General features: G+C 62.7%; 1 protein-coding gene across 1 annotated transcript in view; it reads right to left on the reverse strand.

Moving 5' to 3' along the window:
- Positions 1-20014, reverse strand: part of PRRX2 (paired related homeobox 2) — a gene marked incomplete at its 5' end in the record, with an annotated part of 40438 nt that extends 20424 nt beyond the window's left edge. Inside the window, one exon of the mRNA XM_084238126.1 lies at positions 19765-20014. Coding sequence (XP_084094252.1) covers positions 19765-20014 — 250 coding nt within the window. The remainder of the gene's footprint in view (positions 1-19764) is intronic.
- Between the last annotated feature and the right edge of the window lie 622 nt (positions 20015-20636).

Here is a 20636-nt window from a genome sequence, read left to right on the forward strand (position 1 = left end):
AAAAATAAATAAAATCCTTTTTTTAAAAAAAGAAATAGATTTAAAAAAGAAAAAAATAGATTGAAAAAATCTGTATTCCTGCCCAAGTTTGCTGAACCTGAAGCTGCTAAAATATAAAGTCTATTTAGCAGGGGAAAAAAGAAAAATATTATATGAGAGGGGCCCCTCGTGTATAGTTTTTGCCAATTTCTGGGTAGAAAAGCTTCCACCATGACCAGTTTCGACCTGCAGTGTGACATCTAGGAAGGGGACCTGAACGAGATGGTCCCCATCCCCAAGTTTCCACTTGTAGCTTTTTGACGTTATGATGGTGGGAAAGGAAGGCGAATTCAGTAAAAACTGTACTTAGAATTTTCTTTAATTTTCTCTCTTCTCTTTGAAACTGTACTTTACTTCCCCCACCATCTCTTCTATCCCTTTGACCTTTTCTCCCTCCCCTGCTTTACCTCAGAAGCCTCACTTTGTTTATTTAGTGGCTCAGTTTTTGGAAGTATTGTGCTTTGTCGGAGAAGCTGCGAGATAAATACCTAGTATCTGGCGTTGTCAGGCTCCCTGGCTTGCCCACTTGCCGTGAGCGGCAGCCGGCGGTCTCCCCTATGCCCGGTGCTGCTCCCCGGCAGGATGGCCCCTCCTCTGACCCAGTCCTCTGTCCGTGGACACCCAGTTGCTGGAATGGGTGTCAAATTTTGAATTCTGATCTTTCCCGGGACAACGCCCGGAGCTCCCGGGCGACGCTGGGGCGCTGGCGGCTCCCCGTCAGCCCCAGGGTCTCGGCCCACCCTGCCCAGGCACCCCGGGCCAGTCGTGCTGGGATGTGTGTTCTGCGCTTTCTGCACCCGTCACTCTACAAAACGCCCGTCTGTGTCTGAGATAGTTGGCACTTTGCTGTAAAATAAGCCCTGCCTGAGATGATTGTGCCTGTGGTAGGCTGACGCGTTGTCAGCACGGTTGAGGCTAAGTGAGGCTGAGCGTCGAGGTTCGGTAGCTTGGGTGTGTTAAATGTACTTTCAATCTCCGCTATTTTCCACACCTGATGAGTTTCTCAGGCTGGGAGCCCTTGGTAAGTGGGGGGATATCCGCTGCCCACATATCACAGACACCGATCACCCCAAGAACACAAATAACAAATGCAACGGATGACTGGAATGCCAAGTTTTGGGCACACGTTGCCTTGGTTTTAACCATGCTCTGTGGAATTGCAAATTTACGCCATTGCTGATCGCACCGGGGTTGGACCATCGGCTCTCGGAGCCACGCCGGCTGGCCCCAGCGCCCACTATGATTTCTGGCCCAGCTGAGGGTATTTGCCTTTTCCCTCCTGTCTGTTCCCACCTGGAGGCGTCTTTTGCTCGAGACGCACCACAGGGCACAGCCTGTTTTGTATCTGGGTGCCGTTGAGAGGCACGTCTGCTCCGGCCCTGCAGCCCCTGACCGCGGCCCAGGGCAGGTCAAGTCCCCAGGCTGACCCCGTGACCAGGCCTGGGGCCTCCCCGCACACGTGTGCGGCTGGCTGACGCTGCTCTGAGCACCGAGCCGCATTCTAAGGCAAGTTGCTCCCCTCAAAAGCAGGCCTGCAGCTTTCATGTCAACTCTCAGGGAGAGACGGATGCACCCCCAAAACAGAGGCCCAGGGGGAAGGGGGGCAGGCTGTGGGGTGGGTGGGGTGGAGCTGGGGTCCTAGCCCAGCACTTGACCTAGTCGCTGAAAGGGGGGGGTGAGGGTAGGTTGAACTTTTTGAAATAAGACGCTAGGCCCCAGCCTCCGACGCAACAGATTTGGGGGGCCCTGTCAGCGTTCACTGAAAGGTCGATCGTGCAGCCGGCCCTGAGACCCACTCACTGTCGATGCCACGTGCATGGTCTTTGGGTCTCAGATCAGCCTGGAGCCATAGGCCACTGACCCAGTGAGCCTCGGGTTCTTTCGCCATGAAATGGAGGTTCACTCGGTAGCCAAGCGCAGCGCCCGGCGCTCAGCGGGGGAACCAGCGATCATGGCGGAATCCGCAGACTCGCTGTAAGGTAAAAAGTGTCAGGCTTTTCTACCCTCCCGCCATTAGGATGGATGGTGGACCCCTGAGGTCCTGAATGCATGCCTGATGGCGGGCACCTGGAGTGGGGTGTGGGCGTGCATAAGTGGGTGCACCTGGGCTAAGACTGCGCTTGTAAGGGTGGCGTCACGGGGACGCCAGCAGAAGAATGCACGGGAGAGCAGAGAAGCAGAACCATGAGAGGAGCAGAGAACAAGACCCCCAGAGAACACCGGAGAGCCCAGAAAGAGTGAAGACTTGCTGGGGGCTGGGAGGTCGACCAGCCTCCCAGCCCCCCAGCACCCCTGCCTGCGGTGTACCAAGTAAAATCCCAATAAAAGTCTGCAAAAGCCTCTGAGGGCTCCAGGACTTCTCCTTTACCCCGTCTGCTCGGGTCCTAGAGAGCCTGCCCTGTGTCATCCTGCCCCCGCACACGCGTCGAGCAATCCCTGGTGCCGCTCCGGGGCGTCATGGGCTCCGCTTTCAGAGATGAGGAGGCCCAGGCTCCGAGAGGGAGAACTTGCCCCAGGTCAGCCAGAACCTAGTGAGGTGCCGGGATTCAGACAAACCCGGGCAGGCTCAAGGTGGGAGGAGAGCTGGGCGGGGAAGGCAGGGGGGCTGGAAGAGGAGGGAGCTGGAGAGAGGACGCAGGCGCGTCCCCCTGTGCTGCTGGGGCCGGACCCCCAAGCCATGGCCCTCCTGGAAACTGGCATGAAACGTGACTGGGCTCACCAGCAGTCACCTCCCTCCTACGCGCCCTCATTGCTCATAATCCCAGGGAGTCTTAGATCAGACACTTCATCGCGTTCTACAGGTGAGAAGCACGCTGGGGCGGTGGCAAGCATGAGGCAGGGCGCAGGCAGGCAAAGGGGGCCCAGAGGCCGGCAGCCCCCCTGGATCTCGCCTTCTCTCCCGGCCTTCCCCCAGCCTCCATCAGTCTCATGGCAGTGGCTCGTGGGCGGCCGTACTTACAGGTACACACACGCCCACGCGCACGCGTCTCGCCACCAGGTGTCCTCAATCAGGTGTACGTGCCCTGTGCTCGCCCTGCTCAGCCCCAGGCGTCCGTGCGTGCCCGTGCTCACGCTCCCAGGTGCCTTTTGCACAGACGTGAAATCACATGTGGGCGATGGAACTAGGAGGAAAGCAAGGCCACAAGCGGTGGCCCTGAAGGCTAGCGGCAGGAGGCGGAAAAAGGCTCCACTTCACTCCATCTTCCCTACAGAGGGTGGTGTGGCGTGAACTGGTGAGCCGGGCCTCCTGCAAGCCCTCACCTGAGAAGCCCTGCCTTGAAGCCCGACGCTCCCTGTGCCGTGTCTGCCCTAGCCTCCTCACACTGGCTTCTAGGTTGGTCCCCACCGCAGGCCTGACTAGACTGAGCTCCCTGGTGTTGCTGCGGGCCCAGTGTCACTGCAGGGCAAGGGAGCAGCAGAAACGTGGACCCAGTGGGCCCTCCTGGCCTGTCTCCCAGAGCAAAAAAGATCTTATCCTGACATCATGGTGCTTCTTGGGAAAAACGTGAGACTAGAGGGCTTTGGCATGCGTTGGGTAGGGAGGAGGAAGAAGGCATGGAGAGAGGGCAGAGGCTGGGGGTGCAGTTCATGGTCAGCCCTACACCACGGGGCTGGGTCCAGTGTGGCTCCTCAAACTACCCCCCTTCCCACCAGGGGACCCTTGCCAGTCCTCAAGGCCCTTTCTACCTACCCTCAGCAACAGTGTGGCGTTGATGTTGCTGACTTACATTGCAAAAGGGGAAACTGAGGCTCAGAGCATTGATGTGGCCTGGCATCTGAGCTACAGTTTGTCTGTCTGCTCCTGTCTCTTGAGCCACATTACCTTTTTGCTCCCCAAAATCCCAGGCGTTCCACCCCTCCCAGCCTGTTGAAATGAGTCTGTAGATTCAGTTTCCCTGTCTACACAGCACATTGCTCACGGATGGTTGTGAGGATTCTTCACAAAGTGGTAAAGACAAGGGGCCCACAGGCTGGCAAGCACCCGGCGGACCTTGGGCATACCTCAGCTACCCAGAGGTGGGGGCTGCAGAGGCCACATTCCTGACTAAGCCCTGGGGCCCATCTCTGCCCCGCCCTTCCTCCCTAAACGCCAAATGCAGCCCACATCTCAGGTACCAAAACTGACAAAGCACCCCCCACCCCAATCAAATGCCTCCAGACCCCTCTGCAGGGGGCTGCTCTGTGGGGGGGCTGTCCTTCAGTAAGCACCAATCAAATATGGAAAAGAGCCTGCAATGGGCTGGCACATTTGCTTAATTCTCCTGTAAGCAGGGCCTGGCCCCCACCTGGGTGCCTCTGATTTCATTAGCATTCTGCCAAGGTGCCACCCCCCCCTTCCCGCCACCCACCAAGCCCCCGCCTCAAAAACCCAGGATGCTGGAGTTTTTTCAGAGAAGAGGGGAGGAGGCCTTAGGAGGAGGCAGTGGACTGCAAAGACCACTGCCAAGTTCCTGGTGAGCAGGGACCTGGTTCTGAAGGAATAAGCATTGGGCTGGGGAGGAGGGGCTCCAAGGACCAGCCTCGCCTGCCCCGGGACCCCCAGCCCCACGCCCTTAACCATCAGCACCTGCTTCCCGAGAAGACTCATTCTCCTCGCCCCGGTCATGAGCAAGACCCAGGGAAGAGCCCACACAGCTGGCCACCAGAGCCTAGTCCCAGCCTCAGGACCCCCTCCCTCTGCACCCCCCACCTGTCACTTCCATCTTGGCATAGGCTGTTCCTTCTGGTGGGAGGCTTTCCCCACCTTGTCTGGAAGATCAGGGCAGTCTGGCCTCTCAGCTCTCACCTTAGGTACCCCTTCCCGCAGGAACTTCCCACCCAGGAAGGCTTGGGGGCCATCTGCCTCCCCCCACCACCCCTTCACTATCACTGATAAAAGTCCTGGGGACTGGCTAAGTGAGTGAGTGAGTGAGTGACTCCCTGCAGCCCTAGGTCCCCGATGCCTAAACCCAAACATTTCAAAGGCAAATGGAAGCTGGAAATACGTTGTTTTTTTTTTTTTTTTTGGTCCCACAATAGTGCTGAAGGGTCATTAACAGAAGCTCACAAAGTGTTGAGGGGCCGGGGGCATGTCCACTGGACGCCAGGCTCACCGCCTGCTGCAAGGCCTGGTGTAGGGTAAGGCAAAAAGTATCAGGATTTTCTGCCCTCCCGCCATTGGGCTTAATGGTGGATCCCTGTGGTCCCAAATGCATGCCTGATGGCGGCACCTGGAGTAGGGTGTGGGCATATGTAGATGGGATTCACCTGGGCTAGGACTGGGCTTTTAGGGGTGGCGTCGCAGGGACGCCAGCAGAAGCTGAGAGAAGAGAAGCAGAAGCAGCAGAGAAGCAGAAGCAGAAGCACGAGGGAGCAGAGCACCAGCGACCACCAGAGAAGGCCGGAGAGCCCAGATGAGTGAAGACTTGCTGGGGGCTGGGAGGCCTGTCAGCCTCCTGCCCCCCCCCCCCGACCCTGTACCCCTGCCTGCTGTGTACCTGGCAAACCCCAATAAAAGCCTGCGAAAGCCCCTGAGGGCTCCAGGACTCCTCCTCCTTTACCCTGGTCTGCTGCATCAGAAAACCTGCTCCGTGCCCTTCCTGCCCCTACACCTGGGTAGAGGGTATTTTCTGTGGAGTATTTGATGTAATGGCAGGGGGTGCTGCTATGGATGGGGCCCAGGAAACCCCCCGACAGGCCATGCTCCCCAGGCTTGGGCAGGGGGAGGGCCCCCCCTTCTGAAGCTATCCCAGGTTTCTGCTACCACCCCTCGGCACAGGTCAGGGGCTGCTCAGGACCCCGGGCGGATGGGCACTCAGCCCGGGAAGGACGGGCTTGTCCTGGTGGAGATGCCAGGGGTGGCCCCCAGGCCGGTTGCCTGGGCCTCCTGGACAGATGTCGGCTGGTTTGGGGGTCACGGTTGAGACAGACACCTGGGTGAACCCCTGCTCTCTACCCAGAGGCTGCGCGACCTTGGGGAGGTTACTTGAGCCCTCTGAGCTCGGCTGCCTCCTCCACGGAGCAGGCGCAATCGAGGCCCGTCCGCGAGGTGGAGGCGAGATGGTCCAGGTGAGCCCCGCGCGCCGCCCGACTCCTCGGGATGCGCGCGGAGCCCCGCCCCCGCGCCGCGCCAGCCAATCAGCACGCAGCCCCGCCGCGAGGGGCTCAGGTGGGCAGGCGCCCAATCCCCGCTTCGCGCGACCCCCCCCATTCGCCCCGCGGTCCGCGCCGGGCTCAGGGGCGCCCGGAGTCCCCCTGGTTGTGCCGGGATGCGTCGTTTTCCTAGTTTTGCTTGAGCTTGTGAGGGCCAGTATCTCCCCAGCGGCGGCGGAGTCCCGAGTAGCCCTGCCGGAGCCCCGACTCCGGTGGACGCTCTTCCTAGCGCCGGCAGAACAGCTGTAATGTGGCCCCCACCTCCACCCCAGCCCCGAACCCCAAGTCGGTGAGCACAGCGCCGGAGGAGGAGGACCCGTGGACCCGCCTTTGGAACTCTCTCCTCTGCTCCCAGCTTCGCCCCTGCCACATGGCTGGTCAGGGGGCCCCCCTCTTCCAAGTAATTTGGGGTGCGCAGCTTTGCAGCCTGTCGGGTAGCCACCACCTTGCGTGGTGGGTTAGTAGGGTTGGGAAGGCTCTGGGGTCCCATCCTGGCCTTGAGGCCTACTTCTGCCAGGTGCCGGCTGGGCAGCCTGGGGGTGGTGACTCCCCATCTCTGAGCCCCAGAGGCCCCTGTGCCTCTCAACCTGGAACTTAGGTGGGCGCTGCAATGAGCGCCAGCGGGGTCACCGTCGGGCCGGGTCACTGTCTGCGGACTGCCTGTCTCCTGTCACCTGGCAGTTCCTGGCGGGCTCAAGAAATGTGTAGGTGGGGAGGGAACCTCTGGCACCTGTAAAATGGGCATTGTGATAGCCGTCTATAAAGGTGGGGGGCATGTGTGCCCTCTTAGTCCATAATGGGGCCTGCCCAGAGGGAGATTTGCTACTGTTTGGGGGTGTCCCAGCCGGGGCTTGGCTGGACGGTAACTTCACCCACAGAAGTCACTTTCCTGGTGGCCTGGCACAGCCAGGGAGGAGGGGAGAGGGGAGCGGCCTGACGGAGCCCCTCCCAATGGCTGTTCCTGCGAGCTCCAGGCTTTTGCGGGCTGTGCCAAAGGCTGGGTGGGGCTGCACATCCCAGCAGTCCCCACGGACGCACACAGCCCTGCTGAGAGCCGGGTGGAGACGGCCTGCACCCCCTTGTCTCTGGTTTCCCCCTGAACTGCCAAGAGACAATGAGGATAAACAAGTCTACTCACAAGGCCCCGCCCCAGGGTGCGGCCGGGTGGAGGGAGAGTTGTTGCCTTAATATGGAGCTCGTTTGGGTTGGGACAGTTCCCAGTCCCCACGCTGGGACATGAGGGTCCCTGGGGACCAGTTGGCTGCCAGGGGTGTGGCTGGGTCTGCAGCCTGCTCTCTCGGGGACCCACATGTGAGTTAATAATAGCAATGGCAGTAACAATAACAAGAGCAGCTGCCATGGGCCAGTTCCACGTGAAGTGCTTCTCTCCCAGCTCAGCATCCTCCCACCCACCTGTCATCATCCCCGCTTGACAGATGAGGAAATGGAGGCTCAGGCTGCAGAAGCCAGTCAGGCTTGGTCTGGCTTGCTGGCCCCACTCTGGATGCCTTTCTCTGAGGCCTCTAGGGCGGACAAAGACTTGGGGTTCAGCCCTTGACTACCGACTCCCTGGTGCTGCTGCCCTCTGACCAGCACTAGGCCCCATCAGGGACTTAGTCCATGAAAAGGTAGAGGAAGGTCCATGTTGGCAGAGAACCCCCCTCGGTCCACCACTGCTGCCAAAGAAAAAGGGGTCAGTCGGGATCTCCAGAGCCCCACGTTCTTCTGTAGGGTTACGAGTGCCCGATGGGACACACCCAGGTCACTCTGTAATTGGGCTCACTCGATGTCCCCCCTCCTCCCCGACTGGGGCTCTGTCCCACGCTGTCTGTCCTGTCCACAGACCCACTATTCATTTTCCATCTGGTTCTGGTTTGGGGAGGTGCAGGGAGGGGGCAGGGTGTAGGAAGAAGCTGAGAACTGGCACCCGATGGAGGTAAACCCAATACCTTCACTTCTTGGCACCCCAAACTCTGCATTTCCCCCTGCCACCCGCCCCTCAGGCCCCAAGATCGCTGGGTTGTCACGGAACCCGCACTGACAGCTGCATGGATAGGGTCCTGGGCCCGGTGGAGACCGGCTTTCTCAGGAGCGTCATGTCTAGCGAGCTCGGTAGGCACCCAGGGGTTGGCGGCATGTGTGCGTGTGTGTGCATGTGTGCGCGTGTGTGTGAGCGCTGTCTGGAATCCCTACGGGAGCATATCTGAATATCTCAGCCTTCCTCCCAAACCATCTTATCCAGACTTTCAAGAAGTTGCAATTAATCTCTCATTTGAATTTTTAACCTCAAATGCCACATTATAAAAATAGTTGTGTTGTGTTTTATAGATGGTATTTGTCATGAAATTATACATGGTCACAGTTTGTGCCACGGAAAATAAAGCAAGATGCCTGGTTCCGCACGGGAGCAGTGGTGAATTCCAGCCAGACTGGGGCCACATCAAACCCACAGCACCCTCCAGGGGGGCCCCCAGGTCACCAGGCCAAGCTGGCGGCAGCAGAGGGGCCTGGGGAAACCTCCTTCCTTGCTCTTCCCTCTCTGGAGGGGGTTGATAGTCCCACTGTTTGTCTGCCTCCTCCCCCCAAGTGTCAGGGCCAGCGAAAGAGAAACCGGCATTCCCTGGGCGGCTGCAGGGGGCCCGGTGGGCAGAGAGTTGAGCCCACACTGATTTGAGTCCATTGGCTCCTCGGAACCCAAGCTCCAGGGACTCACTTTATGCCCATTTTGCAGATGAAGAATTTGAGAAACAAGGGCTTCCCCAAGCCCCCCTAATGTTTGGGGCCAGAGTCCCACAGCCCAGCCAGGCCCTCCCAGCAGGGTGTCCTGCCCTGCCACATGGCAGGGCCCCACTTGTGGGGGATGCAGGGGGTGGTGCCTGTCCTGGGGTCCTACCCCCGCCTGTGTCAATAAGCTGATCTGGTTTCTGTCACTTCTTCCTGTCTCTTCTTAAGGGAGCCCTGAGGGGTGGGGTGAGGGCTGCCTGAGGACTCAGGGCCAGCAGGGGTGAGGACAGGCCAATGACAAGGCACCCCACATCCCCCCAACACCACATGCTGGGCCTTAGCTTCCTCGTCTGGAAAATGGAGCCATAAGACCGCCAACCTCCTAGAGTATCTGGTTGGATCCACCAGGGGGTTCAGCACGTAGTATGTGCACAGTAAACAGTGCTCACTGCGGGTCTCAGTGGTGATGAGGAGGGGCACCTCATGGCCTCCCCATCTCTGAACTCTGCTGTCAGGGCCCGGCCACAAGCACCCTGCAGGCCCCCCATTTCTCCAGGGAGGCAGGATCTGCAGCCAATCGGCCTGGGCCTGCTTCCCTCTCCCCTCCTCCTGGTGAATGATCTGTTCATGGATCCGCTTTCAGCTCAGGGGTCCTTGGGCACCCGGGGTTGGGTGGGAGGTCAGACCCAGGGGCCTGCTCTGCCCCGGTTCTGAATGACCCCTGCAGCCTCCCCGACTCAGGGTCTGGAGTCACAGTGTGGCTGGGCTGGGGGCCGGGGGGCACAGCACACAATGGGTTACCCATTCATCACATCCCACAGGATGGGGAGCACCCAGAGAGCCACTGGGCAGGGCCGGGTGCTCCAGGCACCCATGAGGGCACAGAAGGAATTCCCACCACTCTTCTTACACGAGGAGCAACGCCTGAGCCTCGCCATTCCCTCCGCCTCTGCCCAGGAACCACCAGGCTGTTTCTCCCCTCTGGGCCTCTGTTTCTGCTGTTCCCTCTACCAGAGCACCCTTCCCAGCCTCTTCTCACGAACGCCATTCCTCCCTAGATCCCTTCTGAAATCCCACTTCCTCCAGGAAGCCTTCCCTGAATGTTCAGACCAGAGAGGGGCCTCGCTGTCCTCACGGCAGCCACAGCAGGGCCCACCCTCCCCTTTCCGTCTTGGTGGCCTGGCACCCAGTAGGTGCTCAGCGCATATTTGGGGAAGGAAGCGAGGAGGGAGGGAGAAGCCAGCCCGTGGAAAAGGCGGCCCCAGAGGAATCACCGCCACAGCTACAGCCTCCTTCAGACAAGGCGCCCGCACTCGGCTGGCACTGCAGCTTTGCTTTCTCTTTCTTCTTCCCGGTGAAACCAGAGTCGTCCGTTTTTACTTCTTGTCTCCAGCAATTTCCCGCTTCCAGCCTGACGCTCTCCCGCCCGGGGCGTGGCGCAGGGCCGCGGGCTCTGCAGTGAGGCTGGCCTGCCAATTAAGTCACCGAGTCTCCCTCAGAAACACGAGATTCCCGAAGACTGGCGCCCTCGTGGGCTCCAGCCCCCCCAGCTGCAGCCCCCGCATCGCTGCCGGCCCAGCCCTACAGCTTGTTCCTGAAGGGGGGCGGGGTCCAGAGGCACGACCTCCCCTGGGGTATGGCAGACACCGCTTCCCTGGAGATAGGGGAGCCATCTCTCCCTGGCAGGGCCGGGGTACCCCGCAGCCCTTGACCACCTGGAGGAGTACAGCACAGTACCTGGGCTCCGGGACCCTGTGCTTTTCCCGGGTGACCTCGGGCAAGTCACTTGGCTTTTCTGAGCCTCAGTTTCCCCCACTGTCCGGTGAGGATGACGCCTCACCGCCCTCCGCACCGGGCTTCCTTAAACCAAGGGCAACGCATGTCTGGAAGGCAGCCCGGAGGCGGGGGCCGAACCCGGGTCCCCTCAGAGGCAGAAGCACTGTTTTCTGCCATTTCATTGCGCAGGAACCGGGCCGAGGGCCAATCTGTCCTTTCTCCCAGTTCTGGGGTATTTTCCATGCTTTCCTCTGCTTCTCTCTCCAAACGAGGCCCGGCTTCCCCGGCTGCGGGCCGGCGCTCGGGCAAGTCATCGCCCCTCTGCGCCTCGCCTTGCCCGGCTGGAGCCACAACAGCCCACGCCCTTTCTGAGCTCAACTCTCTCCTGCAAGGGGACCTCATTAGTTCTCAGACCACGGGAGGGAAACTTCCTGGATAACCCTCTTCTCGGAGAGCAGAGCCCAGGTCCCCAGCCGAGCGAGGCCCTCAAGTGCGGGGGTCACCATGCCCGCCCCCCAGGGGCGCTGCCTCAGCCACGCCCCAGACCCCTGGCTCTCTTCACTGAGGAGGGAGGAAGGCGAGGCCAAGCAGGAAACCCCGGTCCCACAGCGTGCAGAGGGAGGCCCAGGAGAGAAGGGGCCGGGGTGCCGGGCTCACCCATGGGTGCGGCGCCCCTTGGGGAGGGGGCCGCCGAGCCTGAGCCCTACGAGGCCCGCTGCCCGCTGGCTGGACCGGCCGCCCGCGGCCCCATCTTGAGAGCATTAGGGGCAGCTGTTAACAGATGTTTTCTGTTACGTGTTATTTGTTAGTCTAATGAAAGGAGGTGCACTCGCTTTCAAGACCTCGCCTTCTGCGGGGGTTTTATATGGGAGGCCCGCGCGGAGCTCTGGCGGGGAGAGGAGGCCTCGAGGCCCCTGCCAGGCGCGCCCGGCGGCTCCGCTTTGATTCCGAGGTTTGCAGCCATCCGCGGGGTAATTCCAGCCCTGGTTAAATGTCATTTTTAATAACGCCATCTCTGGCGTGTAAACGTTTGTGTGCAAGGCGAGGGGGGGCCCGAGGGGGAGTCGGCGGTGGGGAGCACAGACAGGGAGGTGGGGGGTGGCGAGGAGGCAGCTGCCTTCCACCGTGCAGTGGATCTCCCAACCCCAGGGGTCTCCAGAGAGCCCAGCCTGCAGGGTTGGGGGGCAGAGCAGCAGGCAGGTGAGTGGGGTGCGGAGAGGTGGGCTTTTCCAGAGACCGGAGGGACAGAGGCCCCTCAGCTCTGCAGTGGCACTCTGACCGCCCCACCTGACCACGTCCCGGCAGCTAACGGAGTCAGGATGCTGAGCGGGACACACAGAACCTTCCTCCTCTGCGGCAGCCCCTTCTTCCTGAGCTTTGCCGGCCTGGGCTGGAATCCAGCAGGCGCTGGGGGAGGGGCCGCACCAAGGCTCTGTCCTGGGGGCTGCCTCACCAAATTAGCTCTTTGGGGACCCTGGGCTGGGCCTCAGAGCAGCTCCATCCTCCCCCTGTGGACTGCAATCTTCCAGGGACTCCCACGGATGGTGCCAGCCCCTGCTCCCAAGGCAGCACCCCCAGCCTCTCCATCTCCCGACCCCCTAAGAGGGCTGTTTTCCACTCAGGCAAACTTAGGATGATGATGGAGGTGCAGAGAGGAACCTTCCAGAGTTTACCCTTTATGCACCTGACAACAGCTGTTAGATGCAAATGCCCAGGCCTGGACCCTGGAGACCATCATGCTATGCCAAATGCCAGCCCGAAACGGGCCTTCACCAGACCTAGCGCGGGGCCTGGAAACAAGCATTTTAGCCAGGTCCCGGCGGCTCTCAGGCAGTGCTTCCTGGGACAACACGCTGACAGATGGTCTGGCCTCCCTGTTTTACGGATGGGGACACAGAGGCTCAGACCAGCAACAGGGCTAGAACCTGTGCTGTGGGGCTGGGCAAGGCAGGGCGGGAACCTGGTCTCCTGCCCCCCGGTCTAGGGGTCCTCTCGCTGCCTCCCATGCAGCAGATGGGGGTGCAACGTGCCCTCACTCTGTCCACTCCCCAGTGACCCAGGCACTTGTTCGGCTCCAGGAGGGGGCAGCCTGTGCAAGTTTGGGGTCCCCAGCCCAGGGCCTCCACCGCCCACACTGCCACCTCCCAGGACCTTCTCCAAAGGCCCGAGCCTCCAGCAGTCCCTGTCAACCGCGCGTCCTCTTGGGCACCTGGGTCCTAGCTAGCTCTTAGCTCAAAACGTATCCCCCCCTTCGAAACCCTCCTCCTGCCAGCCCCCCACCTAACAGGAAGGGCCGGGCTGCCCACCTCAGACACTGAAAAGCAGAATGGATCATAAAGAGGGTCCAAATATAATCTCTTCCAGAGCCTGCTTCATGTTTAGGACACAATAAAAGATGTCACTGCCGAGCAGGGTTCCGCGGACGGCGCCCTGTCCTCGCGGAGGCCCCCGAGCCAGGCTGGGAACAAGCAGCCCCCAGATGTGGAAGGGACACTGAGCAACGGGGCCAGGCTCACGGGGGTGGCGAGGGCCACCGGTCACGTGTGGACCTTCATTCCGGCCATCTGAGGTCCTTCCACTCCGGGATCTGGCCGGGGCAGGCTCTGCCCTGCTGCTCCCCACAAGCCCAGGCTCCCAGGGAGGCCCCTGCCACTTCCGAGCAGCTGCAGCCAGCTCCCCCTGCAACGTGCCCCTGGCCCGGCCTCCCCCTCCTAGCGGCTGGACGCTGAGGGCACTCTGTCTCCCCTCCTCTGCCTGCGCAGCGGGGGAGCCGGGCAAGACAACCTCCCCAATTCTTCCATCTAAACAGGAAGCTCGCGCGGTGCCCTCCTGCTCACGCCTCACAAAGGCACTTAAGCCTTGGCCGCACCTGCCATGGGGCTGCCCACCTGCCCGCTAGCTGCGGGCGCCGGGCCCTGAGCCTGGCTCCACCACCGGGCTGGGCCGCAACCTCGGAGATGCGCGATGCGGGCGGGGCCGGGGATGTCTGTCTGCGAGCCCGGGAACGTCAACCTGCCATGTGGCTCCCAAATGCCAGCCCGCGACCCGGCTTCCCCCGACCTACCGCAAAATGAGACAAATAGGGGCAACTTGGGAGCCTTGTGTTCTGTCGCGTCAGTTGAGGACTTTTTTACTCGACATTAAGAGGCTGACGCGCCCTTTCTTGGGTGAACGGGTGAGGGCCACGAAATGGTAGCTGCTGTGAGCCAGTGGCTTTTCCCAGCAAACTTGTAAAGCTGCCCGCTCTTGGCTGCTTCCTTTCTTCCTGGCTTGAACGGGAAGCACGAGGCAGACAGTGCTGGGGGGTGATTGTGGAGTGAATGAATGTCCTGGGGTGGGGTCAGGCCCCTCGGCAGCTCTCCTGTGTCCAGGTGACTGGACGGGCCTGCAGAGGGCAGGGGTCACGCTCATTAGTTCCAGGCGGAGGTACACGACCATGCGCCTTCTCACACCTTCCAGCACCTGGAAGCCGGGCAGCCAGATGCTGCCAGACCTGACCCCTCTCTTACACATGGGGCCCCGAGTGCCTCCCGCACCTGCCTGGGAGTGGACAACCCTGGCGAACCCCGGCATTCTCAGGGCTCTGGGGACACTGGACACGCAGAGCGCAGGGCTGTAGAGCAGGACAGGGCCAGGCTTGGAGCCCACAATCATGGAACCTGGGGCCTTGAAGGTGGCACCCCTTCTCCCAGCCTCCATCTCCCCTCCATAAAGTGGGGAGGTTGGTAGGGAGAGAGGGATGAGGCCTGTGGCACCCCGGCCAGCGCTCCAGCACCAACCTTCCTCGCCACCCTCAGCCACACTCCAGGTCCCTTCCACCAGGGCGGGTCGCCCAGATCCTGCCTCATCCAGCCTGACTTTACATCCCTGCCAGGACAAGCCACTGTCCTTAGCCACTGAGAACCCCCCAATGCGCATGCAAAGGGCCCTCCCAGCCCCCACGCAGGGCAGCCCCCATCTCCTTCTGCCTCCCTACCACCTTTTGTTCCCTAAACTTTAGCCACAGTCCCCCCAACAACCAGGTGGGATCCCCCCTCCCCCACTCTTCCAGCTCAAACGTTTAGCCACACAGGAGACCAGGACTTGGGGTCCAAAACCAGACCCCAGCCCTCCCTTCCCAGATGGGACACCTTGGGCTACAGGTAGCTCTGCCCCTGGGGGCCCCCAGGACAGAGAGGGCAGTCACTAGCCCTGCGGCCTGCAGGGTGGCGGTGGGCGCCTCGGCGGGCGGCACGTAGCAGAGACCCTTTCCCACCACGGCTGGGCCGACTGGGTGTCCCGCAGAAGGGCCTGGAAGGGCCACCACGTCCATCGTCCCCTTTTCCCAGGTGGCAGCAATGAGCCTGGTGTGCGTTTGGGCACAGGTGATGGGCGAGCAGGCATTGCCATGCCCCCGGGTCACCCCTGCGGCCTTCTGGGCCCCTGGGCCAGGCCCAAGCTCCACCCAGATAATCTTCTGGGCAGAGGCACAGACCACCCTGGAGTCATGAATGTGGACAGCACAGCCCCTCCCTGCTGACCCGACCTGGATGCAGACACTGCCCCGTCCCCCACGTCCCCCTGGTTCCTCGGTCCCTCACCCCTCTTCTCTCCTGCTCCCTGGTTGTGTGCAGAGGGGCACCCTCCCACCAGAGGACCCAGGGAGACCCGCCTGCAGCCGGGTATCCTGGTATTTCCTCAGCCTGGGTAAAGTCATAAGGGCACGGAGACCCCCTCAGGCATCCAGGCACCGCGCCCTTGTTGGGGGATGAGGCCCAGAGAAGGGACGTAAAACACCCAAGGTCACTCCCGGAGATGGCAGCAGAGGGCAGGACCCAGACCTGGGTGTCCTGACCCCCACCAGGCTCATTCGCCTCAATGGCTCTGCCCCCCCAGGAATGATGAAGGGAAAGGAAGAGGGGACGGGAGGGGGAAGAAGGGGATCAGCCTCCACTAGAAGGGTTCGGTTCTGAAGAGACCCCTTGGGGGTTCCCCCACCAGTCCTGCACTTTCTGGGGGGCCTCCTCCCGCCTCCCTCATCCTCAGCCTCAGTTACGGGGGGCCTCCTGGTCAACAACTGGTCGACAGTGACAGGGCGGTTCCCCAAAAGCGAAACACACAATGCCCACATGATGCAGCCATCCCACTTCCGGGTGAGCACCCCAAAGAAGTGACAGCCGGGGCGCGGGCAGATGATGAGGGCAAGGAGACCTCTCAGCAGCAGCAGCATTCACAGCAGCCCCCAAAAGGAGGGACCCGCTGACGCTGGCGACGGTCCACACCAGGGAGCCTCACTCCGCGGAGAGGAGACCCTGGCCCGGCCACTGCGGGGCCCTGGAGGGGGTCATGCTGCGGGAAATAAGCCAGATGCAGCCGCACAGAGGGGACGCGGCCCCACCTGCAAGGGTCTGCAATGGCGGGGCCAGGTGTGCGGAGGTGGGGCGTGGGGTGAGTGCTCAGGGGGACAGGGTTTAAGATGGGAAATCCTACGTGAGGCCTATTTTAGCACAAGGCCCCGCGGCCTTGCCCGCCGGCACCCCTGAGCCGCCCATCACCCCAGGAGCAGAGTGGCTCCGGGGACAACTCCGGGGGGGCCCACGCCTGCCCAGGCTCCAGCCTACGCCGCTCCGCCGCACCCTGGACTCCAAGTGCCCTGCCGTCCGGCCCCCTGGGAAGGGGAGCCTCTCGGTCCTGCGTTCCGGAGCAGGTAGGGGCCCCGCGGCCCGCAGCCCCAGGCTCTGTCTGTTTGCAGAGCGGGCCCGGTCCCTGCTTCCGCCCTGCCCGCAGCAGGGAATGCTTTCAAGAAAATCTCCGTTATTAATGTGGTTTCTTTTGTTGGAAGTCGCTGCAAAGGCAGCAAACGAGGATTTATTTTCCTAACGTGCTTGGCATAGCTCCGCGGCCTCAGCATCGGGCCTGGGAGGAGCCGGAGACCCCGGACGGCTCTGAGTCACCGGCGGAGCCGCGGCCTTCCCGGTCTGCTCCCGGGGGAGCCGGGTCTGGGGAAACTGCTGGCAGGCACAGGCGGCATCTGCTGACGATGGCTTTGTGAAAACCAAATAGCCAAAAGAGACATGTTTCAGAGCGTCGCGCCTGCTCACGGCGCAGGTGGAGGACAGAGCCGTTTTCTAGCGCGCGTGTTCCCCGTGACCGCGTGTTTTCCTAAGCGGGAACGCCCCACCTCTCTTTGGTGTCGGTGTCTTTCTCTGGGTCTGGAAACAGCTCCAGAGGCCACAGGAAAACCTGCTGCTGAGCCTGTCTGGGTCCCTGGTGAGACGCCTGGGGGCCGCGGGCCGGCACCGGAGATCCAGGTCACAGGCCAGCCCGGGCCCGCGGGCCAGCACCGCGAGGGCTGGTGCCAACTTTGGAGAGGGATCCAGTGACGCAAGCTAGGGCCACAGGATGAGGGGTGGCCGGTCCCTTCCCCAACCTTGGGAGGCCAGGAATTCACAGTAAGTGGCAGAGAAGGGACCCCTGCCTGGGAGGGAAGACTCTGGAAGCTGCCCGGGGCCCACAGCCTTCTCCTCCAGCTGCGGCCTGCAGGCCCAGACCCTGAGAGCACGCCCAGGGCGCCCCCGGGCCGGCGTGCAGCCGAGGGTGCCTCCCACCCTGCTCCTGCCTCTCCTGGGAGCCCTCCTGACAGTGGACACCCCTGGAACGCACCCAGTTGGCCTTGGGAGACGCCTGACTACATAAAACATTTGGATTCATGGACTAGCAATTTGTTTTCAACCCGAGTGTAGGATCGCCTCCTTTTAATTTTGCCAAGTTGGGACATTAAAATCAAACAACCTCCAGTTATTAACCTAGTTCGTAAAAAAAAGGGGGTGTTTTAACCTTTCAAACAAGTAGGAAACCAGGACATTCAGCTTCCTGAAAGGACTCTCCTAGTGCCCGTATGTCCATGCCCACCACAATTTTCAGAGGCCTGGAAAAAAATCTCCCCTTGGGCCAGGAGCACGGAGCTGGGCCGCAGGGCCCCAGGGCAGAGCTGCGGGTGCCAAGGCAGGAGGCACCCCATGAACGCGTCTTTGAGTCCCCTGCCTGCACTCCCTTGTCCGGGAAGGAGAGGCTCACCTTGGGAGGAGGCAAACTGAGTGTTGCCCTCGGGCCCTGGCCGGCGGCCCACGCCCAGCATCCTCAGTGCCAGGTCTGGAGTTCCCAGAGTGTTGGAAGCCCCTCCGCAGGAAAAGGCCCACAGCACCCCACCCCCAGCCCACACCTCACTCCCCGGCTTTCATCGCCAGTCCTAGGAGCCTGCTGGGGAGGCCACTAAAGGCTGCCCGTGGCCTGACCAGACCCCAGTGTCCCTGGGCGACACAAGCCGTCCTGGGTTTCCCCAGAAAAAAATGCTCCATTTGGGCCTTCTTTGCTGCGTCCAGGGGAAGCCACTGCCAGTATCCACCATCAGGGTTCAGGCGGAAATGGGGGCCCCATTCCCTGGCCAGGACTTGAGTATAGGCTGTTAGGCCTGCTGCCTTCTCCCCCATGGTCCCTGCATTCCTGTCCTCATCCCTGTCTCTCTCTCTCTTCCTTTTCTTCTCCCTTTCTTTGGATCTTTCTTTGGATCACCTCTCTCCACCCCTGGGGGTTCCCCCATTCATCAGGGTAAACTCAGAGACCTCTCCTCTGCCCTGAGGGGAAGCAGGCTCCCTCCCTGGCCCCCCCATGAGGTCCTCAAACTAACCAGGCTCAAACTAACCAGGTCCTCCCATACCAGAGGGCACCCCGCTTTACCCCTGACCCAAGCACCTGACCAGACACCTCCCTTTCATCTCTCTGTCAGGGAAACCCCAAATCCCAGGGTTGGGTCACCCTGGCAGGCGAGCAAGGTGCCAGTCCCCTGGGGCTGGCAGGTGGTGGGGCTGCGCGGTCACCAGTGGCTACTGGACACAGGTGGCCCAGCTGGGCAGGCTCTGCAGGTATGTGATGAGCAACAAGTTGTCTCAGGGGTCCCCCACTGAGGCGCGTACTCCCCACAGTCTCAGACCACGCTGCGGTCACCTGGGCTTCCCCGCACCTCCTCCCACCTGAGAGCCAGACATGCAGCCAGCAGGGGCCCCTGAGACCTGGAGGCTGGTGCAGGAAGCTGGACCCAAAGCTGGGCGGGCGTCAGCTGGGAAACTCGTCAGGGACCCCGAGGCTGCAGCAGGACAGGCTGCTCCCCAGGGCCGGCCTCCAGCCACTGCACCTCCTCTTCGGGGTGCAGTGAGCTGAGGGGACCCTGGGGCTCCCCTGCGCCCAGGAGACTGCCCAGGGGAGGGCCTTTGCTTCATCCTCATCTTCCCCTGCTGGGGCACCCCCTCCCCCTTCCCACGGGCTCTGGGCGCTGGGATCCTGTGTGACTTTTTGAAAAAAAGCCACTTGACTGGGTTGTTTGTTTTTTAAAGCCCTTCCTGATGACCTCTGACCTCGGTAGGGGAAGAGAGGCCCTGCTGGCTCGCTAGGGCGCCAGTGGGAAGCCTCTGGGGGCGGGGCAAGTGGGGGGCAGGCGTCCGCACCCCCCAAGGAGCCCACCTTGAGAAGCTGCAGCGACGGGTGGTCCTGCGGGACAAACCCGCGGCGCCTCCTCCCCGAGCCTCAGTCTCCCCAGCGCGCACAGCACCAACCGCGCGCGCTTCCAGGCCCTTCGGGGGCGCGGGGCCCTGGGGGTGCCCCCGGGCTGGGCCCAAAGGAGCAGTTCCCGCGCCCCGGCGGCTCTGCCCTCGCCACAGCCCCTCCCCGGCCGAGCGCTCCGGTGGCCGCCGCGGGTCCCGGACGGCCGCTCGGTCCAGGGCGGCCACTCGCTCCAGGACGGCCACCAGGTCCAGGGCGGCCACTCCGCGGCGGCCTCGGGCCCTGCTCTCGCGCGGCCGCGGCGCCCAGGGCTGCGCCGGGAGGTCCCGCCTCAGCGGCCCCCCCAGCGCCCCGCTGCGCCCCAGCGCCCCGCTGCGCCCGGGCCGGGGAGCCGCTCGCTCTGCCCACTCGCCCGCCCCACCGCGCGCCGGCGGGCTCTGCCTCCCGGCTGCCCAGCCCCGCGCCCGCGCCGGCCCTCGGTTCCCACGCCCTCGGGTCGGCGCCCACCCCGCGTCGCCGCCTCGGACCCGCGCCCCGCGCCCCGCGCCCCGCACTCACCGTCCTGCGGCGCCGCCTCGCTGCCGCTGCTGCCCCCGGACGGCTCCCGCGCCGCGCCCTCCCGCGCCTCGGGCCTGACCGCGGGGCGCGCCGCGAGCCGCCCGGCCGCCGCCTCCTCCAGGTCCAGGAGGTGGCTCACCGAGAAGTTCTTGCGCGCCTGGGCGCAGTCGCCGGGCCCCAGCGCGGGCGGCGCCGGCGGCCCCGGGCCCAGCGCCGGCTTGTCCAGGGCGAAGGCGGCCGCGCTGTCCATGCCGCGGCCCCGGGGGCGCCGGTCCCTGCTCCGGGCCGGGCGCGGGTCGGGTCGGAGCCGCGCGCCCCGCCGCCCGCGCTCCCCGCCGCCTCCCCTGGCCGCGCGGCCCGCCCGGCGCTGACGTCGGGGAACAAACTTTCCTCCTCCCTGCGCCGCCGCCGCTCCGAGTCGCCAGCACGAGCCGCTCGGCCACACGCCCCTTCTTGAGGAGACCTCGCCCCTCCCGCCCGCCGCCCCGCCCGCCCCCCCGCGCGTGGGGAGGGGGTGTCCCGGCGAGGAGCCGGCCGGGCGGGGCGGGGCGGGGGCGGGGGTCCCCCTGCACCCTCCCACCCGCGCTGTAAGAAGTGGGAAGTTCGGCGTGGTGGGGTGTTTTGTTTGGGTGTTTTTCTTAGTTCCCCAACAAGTGTGTGGGGGGCGATCGTTAGGAACTGGCAGCACCCCCCATTCGCACATTCCTCCACTCGGATGGGGGAGCGGCTTGAAGGCCTTTGACAGGGAAGATCTCAAGATCTCGGCCTTCCCCGAAGGCCAGAACCCCAGGTCCCCGGGGGTTGTGCCTCCCCTCCAAAGCAGTGCATTCTCAAGCTTCTGGGGTGCAGCGCCTTCCCCCTACCCACAGACA

The sequence above is a fragment of the Talpa europaea genome, assembly GCF_964194135.1.
Source record: "Talpa europaea genome assembly, chromosome: 7".
In the NCBI taxonomy this organism is placed as follows: Eukaryota; Metazoa; Chordata; class Mammalia; order Eulipotyphla; family Talpidae; genus Talpa; species Talpa europaea.